The sequence below is a fragment of the Gymnoscopelus braueri genome (assembly GCF_963280865.1).
Source record: "Gymnoscopelus braueri genome assembly, chromosome: 14".
Lineage (NCBI taxonomy): Eukaryota > Metazoa > Chordata > Actinopteri > Myctophiformes > Myctophidae > Gymnoscopelus > Gymnoscopelus braueri.
In genome coordinates, this window is record NC_137619.1 from 7,475,667 (window position 1) to 7,497,306 (window position 21,640).

The following is a 21,640-nucleotide window of genomic DNA, read 5'->3' on the forward strand; positions in this document are numbered from 1 at the left end:
TTGAGGTATTTTTTACTTTACTGGAGTATTTCTAATGATAGTATTTCTAATACTTTTGTACTTTTACTCAAGTAATTACCAGAATTATTACCAGACAGAAGTAAAAAAAAAAAATAACCTGAATACTTTTCCAAACCACTGTCCACGATGTGGACAACAACGTGAGAACCGAACCGGGGGCGGGGCGAATCAGGCGCGACCTCCGAACTCGGCGCGTCATTCTGCGTCATTTTGCCGGGAACGCCGGCACCACGTGGTTTCCTCGCCGGGCCCCGCTGGACCAATGCGCGTTGAGCCAGTCCGTGATTCATGTTCATACTTCCATAGAGCTCTGCACGCATCTCACACACACACAGAAAGATGGCGTCGCGCTGGGGAGCAGGAGGCGACGAGACTCTCACTATCTCCACTATGGATCTATTCTCTAGCAACACACTAGACGAGGTGAGGAGGGATCTGTAGCTGTGCATGATCATGTTATGTGTGATCGTTGGTGTTTAGTGTTGTGTGTGTGTGTGTGTGTGGCGTGTTTTAACGCGCACGGGCCTTTTTCCCTTTTTTTATTGTGTACACAAACTGCATGGGGAAAAGTGACACGTGGATGCGATCAGGGGTCTAAACTTGCAAAGCTGTTGGAAATGATCACTTGATTGGTGTTTGCTGCGATGACAGATTGCTGCTCATCTGTGTTTGTTAAACGTCTACTCGTATTTAATGTTAACTTTGTACACACAGTGTCATTAGTGGGTTTTTAGACGTGATGATAACAGTACTTGCTAGCTGTCCCAATGGGCCGGCGGCCGGCCGGGGTCTCACACACACGTTGCTGGGTTATCTCTTACTGTACGCGTGTTGTGGGGGTCGATTCTCGGTGATCGGTGACGTGACAGCGGTGTTATATCATAGTGATCGACCTGTCGTGGTCGTATATGACATTATAACGGTTCTGATCGAGTCCCGGTCGGAGATGTTTCACGTGTAAAAGCTGTGCCACTCATTCACACAATCACACACGTGGTGGTGGTAGTAGCCCATTATAATAAACGCATGTCCCACCAGATTCTTTTAGTTTGTGTGATCGTTCCAATGATAAAGTGTGCTGTTTAAATGAGGATCCTTGGTGGTTTATATTGTCACACGTACTTTGTTAACATTGTGTTAAGAGGTTGAGATTGACTGGTTTTGAGGTGCAGCAGCATTGCTGCAGCAACGTGGTCATCACATTGATGATGATGATGATGATGATGATGATGAGGCAGTGTTCTTCAGTAATGTCAGCCTGACCCACACAGTGTGTGTGTGACAATCAATGACATCGATTGGGAAAGGGGTCGTGTATATGATGATTTAGCATATTATTGTTTGTCTTTGAATGTTTCAATGAATTGAATACACAGGATCACATTGAAACAAGCCTTTCTTTGGTTTAATCCTTTTAGCATCCTTCTTGTATTGGAACTGTACTTTGCTGTGCTTTTTTTTTTGGCCAACTGTTATTAAAGTTAGATAAATAAATCGATCATCTTTTGTGTTTAATAATAACTCATGGCTTCAAAATATAGTGAATCACAAAAGTTGGGTGGCTTAAAAAAAAAAGTGGTGAATCACATGTTGGTGGCTTTGTGGTATATTAGTCACCAAACAGCATTTTAATTTGACATTATCAGTCACCTATGTATTTTATGTTTTTCTATGCATGTCCGTTTCTAAAGTCACTTCTTAATGAACAGTTCTAACTTTAAACGTGGGTTTAATGTGGGGTTGATATTATAACAACATGGTGGAGTCAGTGTGGGTCCCACGCCTTGGCAGCGTGTTTGTTGTAGTGGCACCACGTGGGTTGAGTCAGAGTGCATGTGGGAGCCTCGTTTTTTAAAAAGAACAGATCTACAAGCTAACAACGCGTCGCGAGGCGACGCGTTGTTAGCTTGTAGATCTGTCCCTTTTCCCCCTGTCCGAAGTGACACGTCTCGCGAGGGGACGAGACTTGAGCCTCGGAGTCGGTGTTGCCATGGCCGCTTATTATAAGCGACTTTTTGGGGGGTTTGTTTCTAAAGTGAAGTTGCTTATTTGGACTTATTTCCTAATGTTGTTGAAATTATGTTCATGTCAAAGACCCCCAAATTAATATGCATTTGTCCGTGGTGGACCCCCATCTGAAACTATTTTGTGCCAGGGACCCCCACCAGATTTGTGGTGTTAAAATGTTTAAAAGAAAATATATTCCACATTTTTTCACATTTCTTCAAGATTTTTTTGAAAATAGCACAAGCTCAATGTGAGTTAAATGTGATTTAAAAGCTCAATGTGAGCTTGTTGTAGATAGGCTATTTTCAAGTGGCTGATGTATACATACTTACATAACATAGGTTTGAAGTGCCCATGTGACCTAATAGTTGTTTCTTTTGGGCTTGGTTTCTAGACCTGGTTTGCTTATTCCCCTCACAAACCCTGGCAACACTCGGAGCCAACATGTCTGCGCTCTGTGCCTCTCCACACTGGACCCACGTGTGTCTGAGAGCTGACCAGCGCCCATATATCTGTCTATTACATTTCATAGCTATATTTAAGTTGGTTAATTTATTGTTCTTGATCTAGTAATGTTGTTGTCTATCATGGAGATAAAACAAAAACAGAATTAAATGATACTGTATTAGTGTGTGTGAGGCCTCCACACTTTAAGTTGTTTTCTGCATTGCATCTCAATTTTTAGTGGTTAATAGTTATTTTATAAACCATATATTCTTGTATTGACTTGTTTTTATGTTTTATCAATGTGTTGCTTTGTACAACACAGCTAAAAATGGCCTCATTCATTCATACAGTAACAAAGTAACTGTAACAACCATAGCAGTGAAATGAATCACTTCCTCAACTAGTTTTAGGATTAGGTTCTCTGTAACTCAGTCTGCCCTCATTCCTTAGGATTGTTTTGAATATGAATGAATATATAAATGAAGGCATTAGTGTTTTTAACGCATTAGTGTTTTTTTTTCCCCATTGGGATGAGGATTAAAGGAGGACCCACTTTCGAGGGGTAACAATGCATCATTTGCATAACTTAACATTTCCCAAGGATGTTGAGGCTTTGGTTATTTATCCCCACAATGCATTTCTTTTTGTTATTGTGTAACCTAGCCTGTCAATCACAGTGGAGCCTACATTGACATCCTGGTACCTTTAATAACAAAATGAAACCTTGTGTAAACGTTAATACATATCTGTATATTTCCTACAAAGCATCGTTTGCTCCTCTTTCGAGGTGCCAATAATATAAATCTGCTGAATTCACAGTAGATGTAAGAGGAATTGCGCATAAATATAGAGCAACTGTGTATATTGTCACCAGAATCCGAATTTTGTCTTGAGTTTGCGTGATTATTTCTACATGCAGTTTATTTCTGATAACCAAATTAGAAACCAAAGTTAAAGAGCTGTTTTTTTTTTTGTTCTTCTCCTCCTTAGGATGATGGGATGAGCCCTGGTGAAACTCTGGAGGTCTTTCAGAGCACCCTGGACCCCTCCATCCTCTCCATGTTTGAGGACACCCACTCAGGAGAGGTAACACTCCTTTCCCCCCGCAATCTGTACTCCGTGTACACTGTACACGGTCTGGGGACCACCTGTGGTCCTTGAGGGGGTTCCAGGGGGTCCCCAGACAAATTAATAGTTAGGAACCAAATTGACCCTTATGTGTCTAATTCTGAGAGTGTACAAATGGAACCTAATGGACCCGTTAGGGTCCATTTGGTTCCATTTGTACACTCAGAGTTACACGAACACTAATGATGATGATACAGTGTAGATTGGGACCCCCAAGAAATTGAAAGGGTTGAGTCCCTGGCATATCCATGGCCAGGTTTAATCCCCAAAGCCATGGGGATTAAACTGAAAACCGTCAAGCCAAATACCTTTTTGTCTTCTGGTAAATTGCATGGTCAAGTAAAAGGTTTTCCTGCAGCTTATTAAGCTGGCCAGTCTTGCTGTGGTGCAATTCTGGTGTGCAAGGGCTGCAGACAGTGACTCTTTGGTTTGTGTATGAACTCAGCTGGGTGGTGCTGAGTGCTTTTAAGGGACCATTGAGACAATAACTCAAACAATGTTTAAATTTCAATGAATTAATGCATTTTTATATGAACAGATAAACAAAGTAACGTAACAAGAACACGCAATGTCAAATATACATATTGGTGCATAGACAAAATGGATATGAGTGTGCAGTTAGGGACAACATTTTCAGCTGATAGGGACAACATTTTCCCTGGCATATCTTTTCAAATGGGGGTCCGTGGGCTAATATGTGTAAATTTGGGGGTCCTTGACACAAAAAAAGGTTGAAAACCACGGGTGTACACACAGACGAACGTGTGCAAGTCAATCTATTGTTTGTCAACCACTTCATATCATTTGTTGAGTCCCCCACGGTTCTGTCCTAGGTCCCCTCCTTTTTCCCCTCTACACCAAATGTCTTCGCTGACTGTGCATACTTAATGTCATTTGTATGTTTTTATTCAGGAGGAGAGCGAGGCCACGCTGCTAACAGCCCTGACGGAGATCCTGGACAACGTTGATGAAGAGAACCTGTCTCCATTCGACATGCTGCCCGACTCGGACCTGCTGTCGGGTCAGAAGGCCAGGGAGCACTCCCCGGTTAGTTCCCCCCCCCCAGCTGTTACACTCTCTCACTCCATAATTCACTCCCTTTCTCCTCACGTTCTTCACTCTCACACCGACGACTCACCTAATGGTGCTTTTCACACAGACACTTCATTGGGGGATGGCTAAGCCTTTGATCCATTTAGGTTATAAAAGTATAAACACTATATCGATACAATGTTATTTACCACCTAAGCCCCTTTTTTGGGGGGGCATCTTAAGCTTGTATCCCCTATTTTTGATTATTTTTTTTGCCTGTAATGACATGCCAAAAATGAGGGCACCAGTTTGGAAGTGGTTAATTATTAAGCAATTAGCTGATTAGAGAGAAATCACCAGCTGGCAACAATCTAGAAAGAGACCGGCACACAAATCCCAGTTAGAGAAGTAACTTATTTTGGAATAATTCTGCACATTCCTTGGAGAATACTTGTTGTGTTTACACGGACATGAATACACTCAACGGCAACTTTATTGTCACGTCGCAAGTATAAAAGAGTATGGTGTGGATTACAATTTCCAGTGTTTTGCTGTTAAAAAAAAAGAAGGTTTTAGAAAAGAGCTGTCATATGGCAAAGTATAGAATTGATCAAAGCCATGGGGATTAAACTGAAAACCGTCAAGCCAAATACCTTTTTTGTCTTCTGGTAAATTGCATGGTCAAGTAAAATGTTTTCCTGCAGCTTATTAAGCTGGCCGGTCTTGCTGTGGTGCAATTCTGGTGTGCAAGGGCTGCAGACAGTAACTCTTTGGTTTGTGTATGAACTCAGTTGGGTGGTGCTGAGTGCTTTTAAGGGACCATTGAGACAATGACTCAAACGATGTTTACATTTTAATGAATTAATGCATTTTTATATGAACAGATAAACAAAGTAACATAACAAGAACACGCAATGTCAAATATACATATTGGTGCATGGACAAAATGGAAATAATTAGTCAGAAATGCTTCTTGTGCAAGTAGGGACAACATTTTCAGCAGATATAGAACGTCAGTCTCTTGTGCAGGTGATAGGCACCACTTAGCAGCAGATATCAAACATGTAAGTGTATACATAAGTGATGGTGCCATTGCAGCAGCAGTGGAGCGTAATCATAGTCCTATATACATAAAGTGATAATTCCCGTGCGGCTGTACAACAGCCATTGCGGGTAGAGTGACGAGACCCACAAACAAACACCCCAGTAAGTCGGTGGTTCTCAAACCTTTCAATTTCAAGGACCCCCTGATTTGATATGCATTAAGTCACGGACCCCCATAACTTTGGGAGTGTAATTTGGAAGCGAATAGCTGTCCACACAGTAGGCTATAAAGTGGTAAAAGTGTGAGGTCTGTTGACCAGTGAGTTGAGACGAATGGCATTCTGCTGTATGTTACCATTTCTCAATTTGAAAACGGACATTTTATGTGTCGCCGCACTTAATTTCCCGCAGGGCCCTTTCTGACCTGTAGTGTCATTCCGTTGTTTTTGAGGATTCAGAGGCTAGGGAAAGAGTCTGAGGCATGGTACTCAATAAATGGAGAGAAGCAGATAAAATAACAGACACAGAGCCAAGAACGGACTTGGAAAGAAACCGAGAAGCACAGAGATGTGGTGAGCTTAGAGGAGAACTTTTTAATGTCCTTTTGAGGGCTGAGTCATTGAGAGAGGATGCCACTAAAAGTGCTCAATTAAAATATTTTCTTGGCTGCACAGAATACTAAATGGCTGCTGAAACTAACTCGATTAAATATCAGTTCAATATTCTGTTATGGTCAAATTGAACATTTGATTATTGAACATCACTGTCAGACAATAGTTGTAATCTGTCCTTCCCTACTCAATGTACTGTATAATTTACCACCTAATTTTGTACAGAATAAAACAAAGTATATACCCATACCCAATTGTATATCAAAAACACGGACCCCCCTAGCTGATTACTATTCTCATTTAGCTGTCCAAAACGTAATGCAAGCACCGAACTGTAGATGTGACAGATTTAGACATTATTGAGTAAATTTATGTGTGATTGTTGAGCTTTTCTTATGTTCTGCTTTTTAGCTGAGGAGGTTGCTGTGTCTGTCGCGATCCCCTCCAGAGAAGGACCCTTTCTGCAACATGAGACCCTTCTCAACTGGAAAGGTATGTGTCTGTGAACAGTCTATAGACAATGTATGTTGGCGCTGGTAGATTTCCAGAAAATGTGATTTTTTTTTTCTTCCCTTCTGCATGCAGAGCCTCTCCAGGTCACAGGCTGCTTCTCTCCAGAGGAGTGACGGCGAGGAGGAGGACTATGGCTCCCTCACCCCGAGCCCAGTGAGGCAGCCTTCATCTCCGGATCAGGAGTTGCCCGACTGGGGGAATCGGACCCTCCCTTCCATAACTCTTGAGCAGGAGGGTGAAGATTACGATGGCATCTCGGTTAGCTTAGGGGACTTGGTGAAGCACATGCACCCCTACTGTATGACTATCTGTGTGGAAGATGGACTGGAGGAGCAGATGTTTTTGCCTGAAGGAGGCATCTTACTTGAAGTGGTGGATCAGGGGGAACACGGAGAGCCTATCCTGGCCATCCAAGATATGGATCTTTCCCTCCCTGGGCCAGTGCCACAAAATGCCCCAGAAATGAGGCAGAGAGTTCCTGATGAAGAGGAGGAGGATGCAGCCTCCGACATTTCCGAGCACATAATTGTCGACGACGATGACTACGACGACACCATGGCCAATGAGGCCCTGGCTGAATTTGCCCGCCATCTGGCCCCACTCGCAAGCTCAGAGGTGAAGGATGAGGTGGTCATAAAAAGACCCAAAGAAGAGATACGGGAGAAAAGCCCGTCTCGGAGGAGAAAGAAAAAGAAAAGTAAGAAGGGGCTCAAACGGGAGCCTGTGGAGGAGGAGGACGTTCCTCCCGTGGAAGGAAGGGTCCTTCGGAGCTCCTCGTCAAGACGGGCCGCGGACGTGTCGCCCCGTAAAACTGCAAAAAATACTATCAAGGAAGAGAAGAAAAGGAAAGAATCTACGACTCTGTGTTCCTCAAGTCTTCCTAGTTCTCTTCCGAAGCCCAGAGGACGTAACGGGGCACCGGCTGAAACACAATCAGAAGTCACCACCCTAACACTACCGACTAAATCAACGATTAAGAAAGGTGCTGAACCGTTGCCACCCACTACAGACCAGTCTCCAGGAAATGCAAGCCCAGAGACAAGTCCTGTTGATAGCCCCCCCACACCCATAAATTCCTCTCAGTCCGAGGAAATGGCCAAACTGTCAGCTCCGGCAGCTGATAAGCTTCCCGTCTCATCAGCAGTTACCGCCGCGGTCTCCCCTGTCCCCCTGTCAACAACACCTCTGTCTCCTCCAGAGGATTCCACAACTCAACTTAACGTGTTACCCCAAAACCCGCTCCCCTCAAGTGAGTCCTCTACTCCTCCTCCTGTGACCGCCAAGACTAGTGATCTGGCCCCTCCTCCTGCGCCAGAGTCCAAGCCCAAGTCTCTCAGTCTGGCGGAGTACCGGCGACTTCGTCTGGAGAAGAAGCTCGTTCCGGTGGAGAAAACGGAGGACCACAGCACCAAGTGGCCCAGTCTCCCCGAACCCCCTAAAGAGCTTCCGCCCATCCCCTGCCTGCCCGACCCCAGTCCCCGCGACGCTCGCCGGCCCCACCACCACCCGCCGCCGTCGAAGGAGGCGGAGGAGGTGAAAACCGCCTGGCAACCCATGGGGCCGGGCGCGCCGCCCACCCCCGAGGCGCTGCTCGTGCCCCCGGCTTACATGGTGGCGGCCTCCAGGAAGGTTGCCAACGCTGCTGCTGCTCCGGCCCCTAAACCCCAACCCGCCCCTCAGGACTCCCGACCCAGACGTCCTCAGGGCGCCTCCGCCCCGACGACCTCGCCCTCACCTCTGCATGCCACCCCGCCTGCTGCTAAGCCTCTTGTGCCTCACAACTCCGGGTCTCCTCCGCCTGTCCTGCGGTCGGTCTCTGTGCTCACGCCTGCAGCGGAGAAGCTGAAGTCTTTCTCTGCGCCCTCAAAAGTTGAGGGTGTCTCTGGGGAAAGGCCCTGCCCTCCTCAGGTCGATTCTGCGAAACCCGTGCTCGTCAACGAAGGCTCGTCTAAAACCACTACGAATCCCCCCAGACCAACCGCTGCTAGCGTGTTTGCCCAGATACTCAAGACCACTGCAATGATCCGGAACCGGAACGTGCCTCTGCCCGTTGCTGCTACCCCCCCAGCGAGTGACTCTGTCGTCACACCTGCCAGCAGGCCTTCCTCCAGACCTGCAGTCCCCGGTCCCCACACCGCTCCGTTTCGGGTAAACCAGTCTTCTCGCTCCTCTGCGATCCCGAAGGAAACCAAGCCTGTCGCACTCGGAGATGAAGGTCGTCCCACCGCAGAACCCGGGGCACTTCGAACTAAGAGTCGCACACAGGAGCTGATCGAGGCCTTCACCAGTGAAATAGGTGAGCTTGAAGTCTATTAAGAATCTGTTTAAACCTTGAACCTGGCATGTCATCAATATAGGTGGAAATTCACCGACATGTTGTGAGCTTGTAAATAGGCGATTTTCACGCCACGCTGTCATATGGCAAAGTATAAAATTGATAAAAGCCATGAGGATTAAACTGAAAACGGCCAAATAACTTTTGTCTTCTTGTAAATTGCATGGTCAAGTAAAAGGTTTTCCTGCAGCTTATTAATCTGCCAGTCTTGCTGTGGTGCAATTCTGGTGTGCAAGGGCTGCAGACAGTGACTCTTTGGTTTGTGTATGAACTCAGCTGGGTGGTGCTGAGTGCTTTAAGGGACCATTGAGACATTAACTCAAACGATTACATTTTTATATGAAGGTAATTGCATTTCGGTTTTAAACATAACTGATGTTTCTCAGGTATTGAAGCTGCAGATCTGACCAGCTTGTTGGAACAGTTTGAAGAGACTCAAGGTGAGTGACACATAAAGACTCTTATCGTCCTGATTTCACAGCACATATTTACCAGTAGCTCAATTCTTCATCTTTGAATGGTAAACCTGTTCACCTGAAGGGAAATCTCTTATTCCACATTCCCTGAGGCAATAGTTCCTAAACGGTGTGCTGTGAGACAGGTCCAGGTGTGCCTTGGGACCTTCCAATGTACACAACTACCGTAATTTTCGCACTATAAGCCGCACCTGAGTATAAGCCGCAGCAGCTAAATTGAATGATTTGTACATATATAAGCCGCACTGGACTATAAGCCGCGGGTGTTTTAATGTTTAATTTAATTTAGGTCCCCTAGTGGCCGTTAGCTGTAAAAATCCATAGATAAGCCGCACCGTTATATAAGCCGCAGGGTCGAAAAATGTCGCGGCTTATAGTCCGAAATTTACGGTATACAAAACGTTATGAATATGATTAGCAAAATTATTTACCAATACAGAGGACATTTTCTTTACCCTAAAGAAATATATTTTAAGTACTTTCAACCTGGTGTCACTGTTTTGGGCATGGCATTATAGATTTTTTTTTTTTTCACTAATAATTAAAAAAGTAGCAAATGGCTATAAACTCAAAACGTGTTAAGTTGTGAGCTTGTTGATTTGCTGTGAATACAGGCGTGCCTTGAGATTTTGGTTTGGCCACAATAAAGTTTGAAAACCTGCCATTATTCCCCCCCGACTCAAACGATCAGTGTCCATGCTGTTTTGCTAATTGTAAACTTGGCCAACTGCTTTTGTAGGTCACATAGTTGAGTACGAGGTACATGTGCTCAGAGGATCGCTTTCCGGATTTCGTAATGGATGAAAGTGGCGGTATAATGTTGCAGCACTCTATCTTTGGACAGGAATAGTGGTGGTGGGACTTGGAAAAGGGCTTGTGGGGTCTGTAAATGGACACCTGAAGACCCCCCCGAATGCTTCCAGTTGTCTGTTGTGCAGAATGTTGGAGCAGGTCATTAGTAGGTTTACGGGCAGCCATAGCTGAATGGGTAGAGCGGATGTCTGGGAATCCGAATGTCCCCGGTTCATCCTGGGTCCCAGCCTAGGTGTCCCTAGAATCAGCGGTTACCCTGGTTCGCCCCCTTGAATATGTTTCGGAAGTGTCCCTGAGCAAGACACTGAACCCCTAACTGTTCACCAGGCGCTGTTTGATAGCACCCACTGCTCCTAGTAGTTAGGATGGGATAAATGCAAGGACACATTTCAGTTGTGACAAAAAAATACCCCAAAGGAGTGGGGACTAAATTACTATATTATTAGGGGTTATATATGGATATTGTGCTCAGCCCTAACCTCTGAGGCGATGTCAAAAAGTGACGTGAAACCACTGCAGACTACCGATTGGTCAGAGAATCGTCATTGCATCACGACCTCTCTCCCTTACTGCACGATTCGAATGGTATAAAATCCTTCGTATCTCCACTTAAAGACCAGGATGTGTGCGTGTGTGGAAGGGGGGGGGGGGGGGGGTGCAGAGCTGCTGCTGCTGCTTTGTGTTCCTGTCTGCTCAGCTGTTGGAATTTTGCCCTGTCTGCAAATCCATTTAACTCTCCTCCCCCTGCTGCCTTTGTCTGGACCGACGTATAGGCCCCAGCCTGGACAAGTGGGGACCGTTTTGTACATGTACCTCTGTTCTCATTCAATGGCGTTTGTCGTACCCAGTTTTGGGCAAGTTACTCAGGAAGTGTATATAAGTTACTCTTTACTTATTGCTTCTTTCATAAGTAATATTACTTTACATATTACTTGGTATCAAATGTAATTGCTTACGTTTCTCGTTTATATTACCATGTTACTTTCGTTCCCCCCCTCTCTGAATCCACTTTATTGGAGCAATAATGAACCTCACAGGATGAGTCACCAATCATCCAAACTGCACACATTGCAGCCTGTCAAACCTGATGGGATACATACAACATGCATACGGCAACATACAATCTCACAAATGTTTTGAGCTTGTAAATTTTCACGCCATGCTGATATGGCAAAAGTATAAAATTGATAAAAGCCATGAGGATTAAACTGAAAACGGTCAAGCCAAATACCCTTTTTTTTGTCGTCTGGTAAATTCATGGTCAAGTAAAATGTTTTCCTGCAGCTTATTAAGCTGGCCGGTCTTGCTGTGGTGCAATTCTGGTGTGCAAGGGCTGCAGACAGTGACTCTTTGGTTTGTGTATGAACTCAGCTGGGTGGTGCTGAGTGCTTTTAACTCTTTCACTGCCAGACTTATTTCTGGCTGCGTGCACCGCACCCACTGTCAGCGATTTTTCGATTTTCTTACCTTTTGAAAAAGCGTATGTTGCTTTAATAATATTAAAGATAACGTCAGCCTAGTCGAGCGATGATGATCTTCCATTTCCCCGTGTTTCTGAACACCTGATTTTAACGGAAGTCCTGAGCTTAACGCACACTCCATGAATTGCGTATGTGATTCAGTGGTTCTCAAACCTTTTTCATGTCAAGGACCCCCAAATGTCAAGGACCCCCAAAATGATATGTATTTGGCCGCAGACCCAATATTTGACCCCGTATTTGGCAGAGGTAACCACGCTTGCCTCGGATCTTAACACATTGATTGCCAAGATCAAGTTAACTTGATCTTTCAAAAAAAAAAAATCAAAAAAATTATTTGACCCAAAGACCAAGGAGATATGATTTTTCGAAGATCTAGACTCCTATCCACTTCCTTTTTAACTTAAAACTTAAAAATTCTGTATCTCGGCTCCTGAGTACTTTTTTTTTCCTCAATGAAAAATCTCTGGCATAAAACTGCAAAAAATCTGAAATAATTCTGGCAGGCAATGTGTTAAGGGACCATTGAGACAATAACGATGTTTACATTTTAATTACTTTGAATATGAAGGTAATCACATTGTTTAGACGTGATGTGTAAGTTGAGTGTAAATCAGTCTTTACTTAAGTGTGACATCTAGCCCACGACTGATGGATTGGTCAGAGAATTGTCATTGGCGTCATTAGCTATCGACTAAATGAATCCATTGAGCGAATGCATGGTACCAAGAGCAGGTCAGATTGAGTTACCCTGCCGTGTGTATAAATAAATACCCTCCCTGGATTTGTAGGCTCCATCCTTGTTTTCACCTCCATCTCGCAAAATCTTTTTCCACACATCCTTCCCGTCTTTTCATGTGCTCTGTCGACTACCCCGGGTCCCAACGTTCCCTGTACTCATCCTTCCCTCTCTTCCCCTGTTTCTCTCTCTTCAGCCAAAGTGGAGCAGATTGTGCCGGAGGTCTCTGGTAGAGCAGCTGCTGTAGGAAACTCTAGGTGAGTTACCCTACAGCCCCCCATGCTGCTCTGGGTGTGTGTGTGTGTGTGTGCTGGAGGAAATCTCCTGGCAACATCTTGGAGTGTGTGGCTGCGTGCGTGTGTGTGTGTGTGACGGTGGCCAGTAGCCACGTTTTGCCAAGACCTACCGCGATCATCATACACTGCTGTTTGACCGGCCCTGGTAATGGCCTGGTCTGATATGGATCTGAATGTCCGAATTGACCCGATTCTCATTCTAAGACAGCCTGAGGTATTATGTTACACTATTAAGTCTGTGCACACCCAGACCCATTCCCGAGCTTAGGTTTAATCAGCCAATAAGTGAAGACACCTGTGCGGCGGTATACAGGGCCTTATAAATGTTTGCTGACAAAGCCTTGTACTTTGTTCTACACAGTGGTGCATTGACTGCAGAGAGAAGTGCCGTGGAGCGTGTGAGGGCCAATGACCTCTCAAGTATTGCAGGTAATTATTTTAAACTTCCCAAGTGCCAACATTGATCCAAGTTCTGCCCCGATACCAAAATGTTTAATTGATAAAATCCATGAGGATTTGAAAACAGTCAAGCCAAATACCTTTTGTCTACTGGCAAATTGCTTGGTCAAGCTAAAAAAGGTTTTCCTGCAGCTTATTAAGCTGGCCAGTCTTGCTGTGTAGTGCAATTCTGGTGTGCAAGGGCTGCAGACAGTGACTCTTTGGTTTGTGTATGAACTCAGCTGGGTGGTGCCGAGTGCTTTTAAGGGACCATTGAGACAATAACTCAAACGATGTTTAAAGTCTGGCAGTAGCACGGTAGAGGATGAGGTAGAAAATTAACCATTTGAACCATGTTGTATAATGTTTTGAGAGACCTTAAACTCTATTTTACTCTTCCGCAGTAGATGTCATTTTCAACCTCTGTAATAGACCGCCGAAGTCTGACGTCATTTACACATCCTTTGTTTGTCTACCTGGTTCGCAGTTTTCCACCCCCGTTCTGAATCCCATAGAGTAGACGTATTTAATATCGCGTCAAATAAGAACTGTGTTCCAAAAATAAACAAATTACCCCGGCGGGTTGACTCTTATGGATATGAAGCATCAACTGACGGTGAGAAAACGCTAATGTTACTTCCGCCGAATTAGTTACATTTTCGCCAGAAACAGACTGTATCAAATATAAGTGACTGACTATCATAAACGATACAGAACCTCCTCCCTGACAATAACGCCGACACGCGGTGTTTATTTTTGGACCACAATTCTTATATGAGACGATTCTAAGATGACCCAATGTTATTCTCCATAGAGAAATTACTTCCGCAAACCTGGGGATGAACGAGTGACATCAGGACTTCGGTGCTCTATTGAATATAATTTGGTCATAGAATATATGACTGATGTCCTTGTAAAACTTAATAGCCACATAATAGTTGTAATTCATCGAGCCTTTTCTCTCCATCGCAGCTCTGACTCCACCAGCCACTCCTCCTCACCAGATGTGGAAACCTCTGGCTCCCGTGGCCCTCCTGGCGAAGAGCAGGGCCGCCACCGAGGGGCCCCCCAAGCCATCCCCTTCCAAGGTTATCCAAATTGATGCCCGGCCCCTGCCCGCGGCCAAGCTCCGCAGTAAACCCACTGCCCCCGCCCCCGCCGTATCACCCGAGCTCATATCCATGGACCACGACTACTGCCTCCCCAGCAAGGTGGCTTCTGCCGCCGGTGAGCAGGGCCAGCGCTGGAACATCAAGCAGCAGCCTTTCATCACCATCAAAACCATCAAGCGGCCCACCACCACCACCACTCAGCCCTCCCAAATGGTCGCCCACAGAGTCGAGACAACCACGCCCGTTCTGGATACGAAATCGCCCGATTCTTCACTGACCGATCCGCTGGATCACAGGACTGTCACCGCTGCAGGAAGCTCTGTTCTAGAGACCCCCGACGCCTCCCCTGTTAGCCGGGAGACCGATGATGATGATAATGATGATGCTCTTCCAGAGCAGAGTCCGAGGCATGGGCGCTCCTACCGTCGACACGCTTCCGATTCTCGCTCCCCCAGCCCGAGACCCGCCTCCAAAGACAGGAAGAGGGGTCGGTCTAGCAGAAGAGGGTCCCATCGTTCCCCCAGCCCCACATCCAGCAGCGGATCGGATTCGGACGACTCCAGCTCCTCCTCTCAGTCCAGATCTCGCTCTCCACCCAGGAAAAGGTGAGGCCCTCAAAAGTCACAACGAGAACACAGAGAATCTGACCGATGCCTCGGGTCTGATCCTGATTTTGGAGAGTCCTACACCACCGATTTACTGATGTTTTGACTGAAGTTTGTATTTGAGAACGTCAACTTGTAAGCAAACGAATGAATGCAAAGAAATGCATAACTTTTTGATAGATCAAAATGTTGGGACATGTTGGGAGCAATCACCAGCATGTTGATCTGCTATTTTTGAACATTAATTAAAGGTAAAAAATATATCTGGCGAAATTGGCTGCATAATTGCCATTAATGATGTTGCATAAATAGCCGATATATTGTATCCAAAATGTTTTATTGATGAAAGCCATGAGGAAAACAGTCAAGCCAAATACCTTGTTTTATGGTAAATTGCATGGTCAAGTAAAAAAAAGGTTTCCTGCAGCTTATTAAGCTGGCCAGTCTTGCTGTGTGGTGCAATTCTGGTGTGCAAGGGCTGCAGACAGTGACTCTTTGGTTTGTGTATGAACTCAGCTGGGTGGTGCTGAGTGCTTTAAGGGACCATTGAGACAATAACTCGAACAATAAAGTTTAAAGTCTGGCCTAAGTGAAAGATTCAGCCTGTCCAGTAGCACTGTGTAGAGGATATGGTAGAAAATTAACAATACATAATGTTTTGTTTTGACAGGGCTTAAAAAATTTGATATAATTTAGTCATAGAATGTATGACTGATCATGTCCTTGTAGAACTTTGAACTGTTATTTTCCAAGTATTGTTGGAAAAACACCTGTTGTTGATACCTGTTGTATCGAATTTTACCTTTTTTTTATTACATCGTATCCAGCGTTGTCAAAGTTTCCAGCCTTGCTCCATTGATCACCAACACTCCCATCTTATTTTTTTCTGGCAGATATCGCCGTCGCTCTGCGAGCAGATCCAGCTCGTCTTCCCGTTCCTCCTCTCACTCCGTCTCCCGCTCCCCTCCCAGGAGACGAAGGTACTCGTACTCCTCCTCTCGCTCCGGGTCGTGGAGCCGCTCCCGCAGTCGGTCGCGCTCTCGTTCCCCGTGGATGGAAGACGGGTGGAGTAGAGGCAGAAGGACGAGCAGGTAACAACGTTCATCTGGGTTGAAAGCAAACATTACGTCACACTGTACCGTAGAGCAGTGGTTCTCAACCTGTGGGTCGGGTCCCCAGATGACAGTGAAGTGACAATTTAAGGACTTTAAAGACCTGAAAAAGACCATTAGGCCTACTGCATCCAAAGTAATCAACAAACTAAATTATATTATAAAAACTGGTCAAACATTGGCCAAATTGTCAAATAATATAAGAAAGAGGCAAATATTGTGAAAATAGCCGATCTACAAGCTTCAGTATTTATATTGTGGTCGTGTAGTGAACTGAGGCGCTATTTTTGAGCGGTGCAACCGCTCCTATAAGAGGGTTTAGGACCCATCCGTGGCGAAGTTTTTCGTTCCGTCGTAAAAATGTGTCTTTCGCTGTGACGCCATGCTGTGGAAAACACGCCCATAGGCTAAGCTCTGCAGGACGTGCTGTGATTGGCTAGCGAGACACATGATGAAATTAACTTCAAACTTCGCAGATGCGCTGTGATTGCCTTGTGAGACGCATGATGAAATTAATAATAATGTAAAAAATGTAAGCACGTCACTTCGCAGGACGTGCTGTGATTGGTTACCGAGATGCATGATGAAATTAATAACTCATAAATAGCACCGCTCGCTTCACACTGGGTGTGATTTTTATTTGTCCGTCAGTGGCATTTGTTTTTTAACAAAGCTCATATTGTTGAGTTATTATGCACTGTCTTTGAACCTGAGAGGCTCTGTCTGTGACCTCCTGGGCCAACAACGGTGCTAAAGCAACACTTGCTCATAACTGGAGCCTCCTGGCAACACCCCCAGGTTTCTCTTTTAAAAGCAATGCACACTTGTAGTCTGTTCGGACAGTATTCTCGTCAATCTATTGTCATGAAGTGTTTAATTATGCCTGCGTTGCGAGGCGTTGTGGGCTTGTAGATCTGCTATTTTCTCAATATTTGTCTGTGGAACAGTCAAACTAAATTGAATGCCACAACTCCTACATTCCAACAGGCTGAGGGGTCCGCAGTTCAAATATGATTATTTTGGGGGGTCCGCAGTTCAAATATGATTATTTTTGGGGGGTCGTGGCCTGAAAAGGTTGAGAACCACTGCTGTAGAGCTGTGTCCTTAAGTTTAGTCTGGCACAGCTTCGCAAGGACTGGTTGTTGGAGTGCTTTGTTTTACACCACAAATGTGTTTTTATTTTTAACCGTAAATACTATGAAATGCTAATATCGTGTAAATATGAAATACTAATTTCCTTATGTTTCTATTGGTCCACCTTATTTAGGTCAGGCTATAGGCCTAGTGTAAGAGAAAGTTCTGAAGAGGTGAAGAGACTCAAGGAGAAAGCCATCGTGAGTTGGGTTTTACCATGTGATCCTCCTTAGCCACGCAAACATGACATTATTAGATGATGCCACCTGTTGTTCATCTTACACATATTTAACATCGAAGTGCTGTGTTTTTTTTCTCTCAGGAGGAGCGCAGAGTTGTTTACGTTGGCAGAATTCGGGGCGCGATGACCCGTAAGGAACTGAGAGAGCGCTTCTCTTTATACGGGGAGATTGAGGAATGCACTCTGCACTTTAGAGATCATGGGTATGTAAAGCATCATTCTTTGAGACTCCAAATTCTGTATTAATATTGTGGTTGTAGTGAAATGAGGCGCTATTTTTATCTGTGTTACACTTCAGTGGCATTTGTTTAACAAAGCTCATATTGTTGTTATTATGCACTGTCTTTGAACCTGAGAGGCTCTGTCTGTGACCTCCTGGGCCAACAACGGTGCTAAAGCAACACTTGCTCATAACTGGAGCCTCCTGGCAACACTCCCAGGTTTCTCTTTTAAAAGCAATGCACACTTGTAAAAACCAGTCTATTCAGCCAGTATTATGTCAACCTATTGTCATGAAAAGGTGTTTGATTATGCCTGCGTGTTTTCTGTTACAGGGACAACTACGGGTTTGTGACTTACTATGACACAAAGAACGCCTTCCAGGCCATCGAGAACGGAGGCAAACTGCGCAAACCTGATGAGCTGCCGTTTGATCTCTGTTTTGGTGGAAGGAGACAGTTCTGCCAGACCAGCTATGCTGACCTTGGTAGGTTGGCGTTACCACTGAGCTTGATCTATACTCCATCCTAATATGGGCAGAGATGTACAATAAATAAGAGACGCTTCAACCCAACCCTAGTGGTTCGCAGAGGGGTATTTGAGCACATTAAGTTTGATCCACCATTTAACCACTTGAACCCCAGTGTAATTATTCTGGCGGAGAACATTCGGCAAAAAAAGATCTACAAGCTACCAATGCGTCACGTTGTGATCGACTAGTTTCAGCGAGATTTGGATTAGAGGGACATCATAATGTTCTCTGTACTGGGTCGGGGGGATCCCAGTCAACTAAATATATAGGGTTTAAGTGCTTAAAGTTCGTTTTAGACAGGAATGCAAACATGATTAGACTGCTGAAAAACTACGACATGCCCAAAATAGTGACGTTGGGTCATTGGTTCTCAAAGTGGGGTCTGGGGACCCCCAGGGGTCCTTGAGGGAGTTCCAGGGGGTCCTCAGCTAAATGATAGATAGTTAGGAACCAAATGGATCCTTATGGGTCTGTAACTCTGAGAGTGTACAAATGGACCCATTTGTACACTCAAGAGTTAAATTGACATGATTTTACAATATAAATTGGAGTCCCAGAGATAGAAATGTCATTACATAGGGGACCGTAGCCTAATGCATGTCAAACTGGGGGTCCTTGAAATTAAAATGGTTGAGAATCACTGCTAGAGCCGAAAAAATCTTCTCTTATTTTGGTTCCCCCTGTTGGCATTAAAATGCTAAATCGAGTATAACTACTAGTTTAGTCTTGCCAGTCGCTACGAGTTGGAATAAAGGATGGATATCCTAACAAACCAAACAAATTATTTCTACAAGCTAAACTACGCCGCATTAAGGGTTTTATTGGGTAGGCCCTAAAATTAAAATGCCCTTGACCGCGGGGAATTATTTACGGGTGACACACAGGCATTCCGGTTCCGGCTTGTGTGGGTTCCGGCCGCCTGACCGGATCAGAAACCCGAAAATGATATTGATCCCAGGCTAGGTTAACTCTTTCACTGCCAGACTTATTTCTGGCTGCGTGCGTCCCACTGTCAGCGATTTTTCGATTTTCTTACCTTTTGAAAAAGCGTATGTTGATAAGATAACGTCAGCCTAGTCGAGCGATGATGATCTTCCATTTTCCCGTGTTTCTGAACACCTGATTTTAACGGAAGTCCTGAGCTTAACGCACACTCCATGAATTGAGTATGTGATTCAGTGGTTCTCAAACCTTTTTCATGTCAAGGACCCCCAAAATGATATGTATTTGGCCGCAGACCCAATATTTGACCCCCGTATTTGGCAGAGGTAACCACGCTTGCCTCGGACACATTGATTGCCAAGATCAAGTTAACTTGATCTTTCAAATCCATCACTTGATTGCCAAGATCAAGTTAACTTGATCTTTAAAAAAAAATATATATATTTTTTTTTTTTTGACCCAAAGACCAAGGAGATATGATTTTTCGAAGATCTAGACTCCTATCCACTTCCTTGTTAACTTAAAAAGCTCCTGAGTACTTTTTTTTTCTCAATGAAAAATCTCTGGCATAAAACTGCAAAAAATCTGAAATAATAATGGCAGGCAATGTGTTAAAGGACAACATGGCATGTGAACAACATTGTCGTCTGGTCTTCTATTGTTTTGACGTCGTTGACATCTGTCTCCCCCCTCTCTCGTTGCAGATTCTAATAGAGACTCATACGACCCATCGCCGTCAAAGGCCAACTTTAATGCACTAGACTTTGACACTTTATTGAAGCAAGCCCAGAAGGGTCTGAAGAGGTAACGGAGGCCTTCGACCAGAAGAGGAAAACACACTTACCTCAGAGTCGTTGTGGCTGGCTCGGCGCCTCCCAACGCTGCCTTTGCGTTTACCTGTTGTTTTTTTATTTTATTTTCTTTGTGTTTAAATTTTATTTCTGCAAGCTAACACCTTCTATTGAAGTGAAGATTTGTATGAAAAGAGTAAAAGAGTTAAAAAAAAAATGGAATAAATCAAAATATAAACCATGGAATTTTTTTTAAGGAGTTTATTTAAATGTATGATTAGACTTGGAAAATGTCTAAAACTTAAAAAATAAGTTGAATGGCTTTCAGTTATGATTGGGAGAAGGTGTAATACAGTACATTGATGGAAAATGTACTGCAGACCTTAATAAAAACCAAAACTTGGACTGGCGTGTGTTTTCTCCTTCTTTATATATGATTGTCCACATTGATTACATGTAGTTTTTTTTTTTTAATACTTAAAAACCGTTTGTAAACAGTACAGTGGTATGATTTTACAATTAAAATCTCATCTGTAGTAGAATGTTTGTATGGTGTGGCATCAGGAGGTAGGATGTCCACTTGGGAATCATCAGGTTCCCGGTTCCAACCCCGGGGGTCCTTTTTTTGTGTGTGTGTGTTGCAGTCTTTGAGAAAGATTTCAAACTCCTAGGTTCACACCTTAACGGGATAATTCACTCAATTTTTTTTAATCAATTGACAATTACACATATTTAAAAAATGTGATTGTGTCCTATCTGGTAGAGAGTATCTGGTATAGTATGTTAGTACAATATAACTTATACAATTGGGGTGGTTGTATTTTGTGTCCCTGCTCTTCTATTGAGACATTTAGATATTGTCAAAGGTCATGTCTCACCTAGACACAGGATCTGACATGATTTTTTTACCCGAATGTCAAGATTCAATTTATCCCTAGCTCAATGGTAAATGACAGCACTTGCGCAGGAAACCGGGTTCAAATCCAGGGGTAGAAGAGGAAAGTTTCATAGTGCAGCTTTAAATTACAAGTTACAGTTGTAAAATTCAGGGTGAATTGTTTTTGTTGTAAGCTCCTATGTTTTGCATTTAAAAAAGAAAGAAATGGAGAAACGACGATGTCGATTATACTAGGTGCATGGGGTCAAAATATAAATGAAATGATGCCTTTTGTGCATGTAGAGACGATGCACATTCTAAAGTGCTTTGGACAAAGACTAGCCTATGTAAACACACCCATTTAACAATAATTCTAAGGTGGGTGTAACTTGTGTTGTATTATAAAGTGTTGCACTAGAAATGAGACAGCTAGCCCAGGGGTCTTCCGGGACCCCTAAGGGGTCCTCAGAGTTACTACAGGGCCAAATCAGAGTTACTACAGGGCCACATCTTTGTGTGACATGATTTTTTTTTTTTTTTACATTAACCACTTCAACCCTAGCATCCCTTTTCTGAGGAGAACTTTAGCCAAAAATTGTAGATCTACAAGCTCACAACGCCTCGCACTGTGTTGTGAGCATGTAGATCGGCTATTTTTGGCAAAGTGGTATCTAGGTGTTAAGGGAATAAAGTAAAA

At 44.1% G+C, this 21,640-nt stretch overlaps 1 protein-coding gene across 1 annotated transcript; it reads left to right on the plus strand.

Annotated features, from left to right (window-relative positions):
- Positions 1 to 342: 342 nt before the first annotated feature.
- Positions 343 to 20,471, plus strand: pprc1 (PPARG related coactivator 1). The gene is made up of 14 exons (XM_080448574.1): positions 343 to 444; positions 3,466 to 3,561; positions 4,516 to 4,650; positions 6,702 to 6,782; positions 6,876 to 9,099; positions 9,525 to 9,578; positions 12,841 to 12,901; positions 13,302 to 13,369; positions 14,351 to 15,095; positions 15,989 to 16,186; positions 17,475 to 17,541; positions 17,664 to 17,785; positions 18,137 to 18,288; positions 19,980 to 20,471. Exons 1-14 carry the CDS (start codon positions 361 to 363, stop codon positions 20,081 to 20,083), a joined length of 4,191 nt encoding a protein of 1,396 aa, XP_080304700.1. The 5' UTR covers positions 343 to 360; the 3' UTR covers positions 20,084 to 20,471.
- The last annotated feature ends 1,169 nt before the right edge of the window (positions 20,472 to 21,640 follow it).